Below are 7357 nucleotides of genomic sequence, written 5' to 3' on the forward strand. Positions count from 1 at the left end.
CTGCTAAATTCCCTTTCCCCACACTGACTGCCATGATAGCAGACCTAGAGATGTGTGTTATCACACTGGCTCTGCTTTATCCTACACAGTCGCTGCAGATATCAGAACTGAGAGCAAGGCGTGTTCATTTTATTCCCCTGCATGATGCCTTCTGCTTATGATGGGTCAACGGCAGAGAGGAAAGTTCACACCCCCATAGCCAAATGTCTAGGAATGTCTATATGGACTTTTAATAAATTATAATCTATACTTTACTTTAATATTTCTGCAATTGAGATAAGAAATTCAAAAATAAAAACTATGTTTTATTTAGCTCTGCAGCCATTATCAGGTGATGCGACCAGTTTTAATATGCTTTAACTGCTGAAAGGTCCTTTTTAAGGTCGCCATTATATATAGTGGCATGTAAAAGTTTGGGCACTCCTGGTCAAGATTATTGTTATTGTGAACAGTTAAGCAAGTTGAAGATGAAATAATCTCTAAAAGGCCTAAAGTTAAAGATGACACATTTAATTTGTATTTTAGTCAAAAAATATATTGACATGTTTTACAATTTCAAAATTACCAAAACAAAAATGGGCAGATGCAAAAGTTTAGGATATGTGTGTGCTCAGAGAATGTTGACCAAGGTTTAAGACCTTAATTAGCCTGATAGGGTTCTTGCTTGTTCGCTATTATCATTAGAAAAGGCCAGGTGATGCAAATTTCCCAGCTTTGTAAAAACCCAGCCTGCTCTAACCTTGTGCCAAAAAAGCAGCCATGGGATCTTCTAAGCAGCTGCCTAGCACTCTGAAAATGGTGGCAGCCCACAAAGCAGGAGAAGGCTATAAGACAGCAAAGCGTTTTGAAGTTGCCCTTTCCTCATCTAGAAATGTAATTAAGAAATGTCAGCTAACAGGAACAGTTGAGGTCTGGAAGGCCAAGCATAATTTCAGTGAGAGCTGCTTGTAGGATTGCTAGAGAGGCAAATCAGAACCCCTGCCTGACTGCAAAAGACCTTCAGAAGGATTTAGCAGATTCTGTAGTTGTGGCACGTTGTTCTACTATTCAGACACATCTGCAAAAATATGGCCTTCATGGGAGAGTCATCAGAAGAAAACCTTTCCTGCATTCTCACCATAAAAAACAGCATCAGAAGAATGCAAAATAATATCTAAACAAGCCTGATGCATTTTGGAAACAAGTCCTGTGGACCAATGTGGTTAAAATAAATCTCTTTGGTCACAATGATCAAAAGGTATGTGTGGAAAAAAAGGGCACAGAATTTCATAAAAAGAGCATCTTGCCAACCATTAAGCATGTGGGTGGATTAATCATGCTTTGGGATTATGTTGCAGCCAATGGCACTGGGAACAATTTTTCAGGTAGAGGGAACCAAGTAATAATATTTATCCTTGTGGAGGGTTACATGTTAAGCATGCCGAGATGAGGAGACTTAAAGCCGCAATGCTCCTCTGGGAAATATGCAAATAGTCTCTTCAGAGAAGAAGAGATATAAAACTATAGTGCCAAGTATTGGATTGCTACATCCAATAGGTGTCACTAGAGTTCTAGTCCTCTTCCTCTCTGAAGAGACTATTTGCATATTTCCCAGAGGAGGATCGCAGCTTTAAGTCTCCTCATCTCGGCATGCTTAACATGTCACTCTCCACAAGGAGAAATGTTATTACTTTATTCACGGTGAGACGCCTCTCACACAGCCAAACCAGATCTCACACTTTGCACTGATGAGGGGCAGTACCCCGAAACACAGTGTCTGCAAATTGAGATTCTGGTTTGGCTTTTATCCTATGTCATGTAACAAGGCTCGTTAAAGGGTCGACACTGACTTTTAGGATTGCTACTTCCAATAGGTAGCACTAGCGTTCTAGTCCTTTCCTCTCTGAAGAGACTATTTGCAGGTAGAGGGAAGAATGGATTCAATGAAATTTCAACAAATTCTTGATGCAAACAAAACATCATCTGTCAAGAAGCTGAAGTTGAAAAGAGGATGGCTTCTACATATGGATAATGATCCTAAACACATGTCAAAATCCACAATAGACAACCTCGAAAGGAGCAAGCAGAATGGCTCTCACAGTCCCCTGATCTGAACATCATTGAAAATCTGTGGCTAGACCTCAAAATAGCAGTGTATGCAAGACGACCCAGGAATCTCACAGGACTGGAAAAAGTTTCCATTCAAGAATAAATGAAAATCCCTCAAACAAGAATTGAGAGACTCTTGGCTGGCAACAAAAAGCATTTAAGAGGTTTGATACTTTCAAAGGGTCCTACCAAGTACTAACCATGCAGGGTGCCCAAACTGTTGCATCGGACCATTTTCTTTTGTAATTTTTAAAATGTAAAAGATGAAATTATATACTGTATAAATTTGCCTAAAATACAAAGGAAATGTGTCATGTTTAACTATAGGCTTTTAGAGATCATTTAATCTTCAAGTTCCTTAACTGTTAAAAAAAACAGTAATTTTGACCAGGGTGTTCAAACTTTTACATGCCACTGTATGCAAAGATATTGACATTCATAGAGATTACCAGATATTAGCTATGTAAAGAGAAAAAACTGGCGTAACCTCTCCCCTTAAGGCCCACTATAAATTCCACAAGTCAAATTACCCAAATTTACACTTTCAAGAATATAAATAAAGCCTTCATAAGAGTGTAAGTGAGTTTGTGGCCTTTTTATATCTCAGTGTGTCATAATTCTTTGGGAACCACATTAATAAATAATTCCACAAATTGTTCAGAAATTACGAATTCAATACCATGTACAGTATGTGTTAATTACTGTCAATTTGTCAAATCCTTCAGTTTTATATATTTTATTGACAATAACATCACAATTAAATCACCATACATTTATAGACTATTAGCCATCTCTTTGTTTTAATTAACTTTTGTCATTAATTTTTAATTCAACAGATCAAAAAGATTAATAAATCACTTTCTCTAAATGAGTTAACTCTTGCTATCTCCCCTTTTACTGCGAAAACAAATATATAAATGGAAACTCAAATAGTGTTTGGACAAAGAGCAACAATATTTTTCAACTAGGGTCCCAGATATAAGTACAAGTATTGCATAAATGTTCTAATACTAACAAAAGTAAAAGCTTTTTCATTTCTCACTATTTAAAAGAGGGGCGGTAGTATGGAAAAGTCATAATTGAGCAAGTAAGTTCCAAACAAAAACCGGTTGCTGTGTTTTCACTATGACAGAATTGTTTTATTGCAACAAATTTTTGTCATAAATCTTTCATATCAAAAATATACTATGACATGTATTTCTACATACATTTTCATAATCTGCCTAACTTCTTGAGTTATTTAGTTTATTGCGGCAATTCTTCTTGCTTCTTCAGGAGTTTAACATGAAGATGCGTGGTGAGCAAAAATGAATACTAATCACACTCACATCTCTGTGTCAACTTTCATCCTTCGGGGCTTCTCTCTTGGCAGGCATACACAACTATTTTTATTCATTTTGTTCCTTATTATCTACTCAATGACTCTGATGTCAAATCTTCTTATCATCACCCTCGTGACATCCCAGAGATCACTTCACAAACCCATGTACTTCTTTATTGGAAACTTTTCTTTTCTAGAAATGTGGTATACTACAGTCACTGTTCCCAGGATGCTTAAAGATTTAGGAACTGGAAATAAAACAATCTCCTCCACTGGTTGTATTTCCCAATTTTATTTTTTGTTCTTTCTTGGAGCCACACAACATTTTTTATTAGCTATAATGGCTTATGATCGGTTCTTAGCCATTTGCTACCCTTTAAGATATAAAAACCTTATGTGCAGGTCCATCTGTTGTAAGCTGGCAGCAACATCTTGGATTGCAGGTTGCTCATCAATCTCTTTGCCCGCTGCTATGATGTCGCGGCTAAACTTCTGTGGACCAAATATAATTGACCACTTCTTCTGCGATTTCAGCCCTTTGTTACAGTTGTCTTGTACTGATACGTGGCTAAATGAGATTATATTTTCTGCAGTAGCTTGGACAGTAATTCTTGGCTGCTTCTTTTTTACTTTTATGTCCTATGTTTCAGTAGTTACTACCATATTGAGAATACCCTCTTCTCTTGGTCGCCAAAAAGCATTTTCAACTTGTGCTTCTCATATTGCAGTTGTTGGCATATTTTTTGGTACAGTCATTTTCATGTATATACGTCCAAAAGCTAAAAATTCCTCACCAGTTGACAAAGTGGTCTCAGTATTTTATTCTGTTGTAGTCCCCCTTCTAAACCCAATGATCTACAGCCTAAGAAACAAAGAAATGAAAAATGCTTTGTGGAAAGCTGTCAGTAAATTAAAAAGTTCATAATAAACACTTGTTCTGTTTAAAATCAAAAGAGTTTATACATTTTGCTTCTTTACTATACAGTATATGGATAAATGTATGAAGTCACCAAAATATTACACCTACAGGAGCTTTTATGACCTCCCATTCTAAATCCAATAATATGGAGTTGGTCACCCCTTTGCAGCTATAACAATTTCCATTCTTCTGTGAAGGCTTTCTATAAGATTTTGGAGTGTGCTTGTGGGAATTTTTGCCCATCCATCTACAAGAGCATTCGTGAGGTCAGACACTGATGCTTGATGAGAGGGTATGTTTCACAGTGTCCGCACTAAGGTGTACAATGAAGTTGAGGTAAAAGCTCTATGAGCCTGTCAAGTTATTCCAAACCTAATTAATCCAACCAAACCTTTATGGAACTTGCTTAGTGCACTGAGGCACAGTCATGCTGGAACAGAATAGGGCCTTCCCCAAACTCTGCCCACAAATTTGGAAGCTACAAGTGCTCAAAATGTGTTGGTATGCTGAAGCATTAAAGGGTAATTGTAATTTCAAGCAACTTTTTAGAATAATATGTCCTGTGTTTGTACATAAAGGAACTACACTATTTCTGGCCACTTATTTCTAATATCCTGCATTTTCATCAATTTTCACTTTTTCAGATTCCAGTAATTAATTTGCAATTGACTTTTTGTACAGTACACAGAGCGGTATTCCCACTCTTCATTCCTTAGTTTGCATACTAAGAACACAAGAAAGATGGAGGAAATTATACAGAAGTACTTAGCATTCTGAATCCAACTTTGAGGTTAGGTAAAAGACTTGTTAGAAAGCTCAGCACAATCTTTCTGTGTCTCTATCTCACTGTTTTCTCTCTCTGCTCCTTCCCTCTCAATACAGTATAATAGGTGGTGTAATCTGACACCTCACTGTGCTGGCAGATTGTGTTGTCTTGAGAAAGAAAGTTTATATTTTTTTCAGAGCAAGGTGACAAATTGGAGGGGAAGAAGTGGCTCAAAAGGAGGCTCCCTCTCCCCTCCAAACGCCGCCCCCTAGACGTCATCGAGAGTGCCAAATTGTTGCCATGGTGACCCGAGAGCATGGTCTAACAAGCTTTTGTGCAGAACTGACAGTTATAAAGCACTGCAATGCTCGCTCACACTGCAAAAGTCCCATAAAGGAACTAAGTAATAATGTAAGAAAGTTAAACAAATTGTAAAAATATTTGGAAAAAAAAATCACAAAATAAAAAAACACATATATATTGTACCAATAAATTTGTATTTTTATGTTAACAAAAGAACAAAAAAGTACACGTCCAAAACTACCCGCCACATAAAACTTTTACAATAGCTAACCCCATCAGTTAAGAAAAATATAAAAAATGGGTCAAAATTTTTTTTCATCATATCACTGAATGCAAATGTAAATAAAAATGTTATCACTAAAAACGTCATCTTGGAATAGAAAGCGATCAAAAAACGTTATGTGCCCAAAAATTGTAAAAAATCAATAAAATCTGAGAAAATATGTGATTCAGATGGAACCCCCAGAGGAAGATTCCCTATAATGAGACAGATGTAGGCACTGTGTATACCATCTGACCTAGGATCCAGACTGAGTCCACAGTAACTGTGCTGCCTCATTATAGTGAATGCATTCTTTGAGGGTTTCATCTAAATCATGTTACGTCATCGGAGATTTAGATGGAAACTCCAAAGTACAGTAAGTGCTCAGTGTAGAGCGCAGGATAAATATGATCCAAAATGTTCCCAACAGAAGCTTAAAATCAATCCACAAAAAAAGCAAGTCTTCACTCAGGTCAGTCATCTATTAATGGAAATATAGGTAGCTTCCATGTTACTGGTAGTACAAAGGCTCTGAAAAAGCAAAATGGCACCTTGCCCTCCAAAAGAAAAAGAAAATTCTGTGCTCCCAAATCCAAATGCCCCTCTCCCTTCTGAGCCCGAGTTTGCCTAAACCAAATTTAGCGTTCACATTTTTGCAGTGATGAGAGTCCACCTTATTTATGGGTGTGGGTCTTCAGAAGAATGAGCTGGCCACTACAACATATTGGGCACAACAACATACTGGGCACAACAACATACTGAGCACTACAATGGCACTTTGTAATTTTAACTCAGCAACATCCAATGCTGCTTGTTTCTGGAGAAACCCATAGAGTAAAAATCATCACTACAACTGTAGATACATTTACAAGGGGTATAATTTCCAAAATGGGGTCACATGAGGATGGGATTCTGCTCTTCTAGCACTTAGGGGCTCTGCATATGTAATATGCAAACTATTCTAGGAAAATTTGTGCTCCAGGAGGCAAGTAGCACTCCGTCCTTCACGAGTATCGCAGATGGCTAAGCAATACTGTACAGCCACATATGGGGAATTTCCATGTTTAGCAGAAATTGTGGGACAAATTTTGGTGCCATTTTACCCATTTCCCCTTGTGAAAATGTAAAATCTGGGGCTAAAACAAAATTTTAATGGTAAAAATGTAATTATTTTTTCTTCACTGCCCAATTGTATAAAATTCTGTGACACACATGTGGTGTCAATATGATCACTGCACCCCTATATGAATTCATTTAGAGGAGTAGTTTGTAAAATGAAGTCACTTATTGAGTGTTCTGCTGTTCTGGCACCTCAGGGGCCCTCCCAGTGGGTCCTCCCCTGCTGATCTTTGCACTATGCCTATAAAGTATTTCCCAATTACATGTAGTACATGTATGGTATTGGCGCACTCAAGAGAAATTGCACAACAAACTAAAATGCATTTTTTTTTACTAGCCCTTAGAAAAATTAAAAACTTGGGGCTAAAACAACATTTTAGTGGTAAAAAGTAATTATTGTTTCTTTATCACCCAATGGTCCAAAATTCTGTGAGGCACATGTGGTGTAATCATTCCCACAACACCCTAGATGAATTCATTCGGGGGTGTAGTTTGTAAAATGAGGTCACTTATGGGGGGTTTCTGCTGTTCTGCCACCTCAGGGGCTCTGCTGATGTAACTTGGCACCCTCAAACCATT

At 37.5% G+C, this 7357-nt stretch overlaps 1 protein-coding gene across 1 annotated transcript; it reads left to right on the forward strand.

Annotated features, from left to right (window-relative positions):
- Positions 1 to 2985: 2985 nt before the first annotated feature.
- On the forward strand, positions 2986 to 4424 carry LOC141058589 (olfactory receptor 11L1-like). Its single transcript, XM_073554755.1, has one exon. It carries the CDS (start codon positions 3396 to 3398, stop codon positions 4332 to 4334), a length of 939 nt encoding a protein of 312 aa, XP_073410856.1. The 5' UTR covers positions 2986 to 3395; the 3' UTR covers positions 4335 to 4424.
- Positions 4425 to 7357: the final 2933 nt, after the last annotated feature.

The sequence above is a fragment of the Dendrobates tinctorius genome, unplaced genomic scaffold (assembly GCF_039654945.1).
Source record: "Dendrobates tinctorius isolate UK_male_01 unplaced genomic scaffold, ASM3965494v1 ptg000213l, whole genome shotgun sequence".
Classification (NCBI taxonomy): domain Eukaryota; kingdom Metazoa; phylum Chordata; class Amphibia; order Anura; family Dendrobatidae; genus Dendrobates; species Dendrobates tinctorius.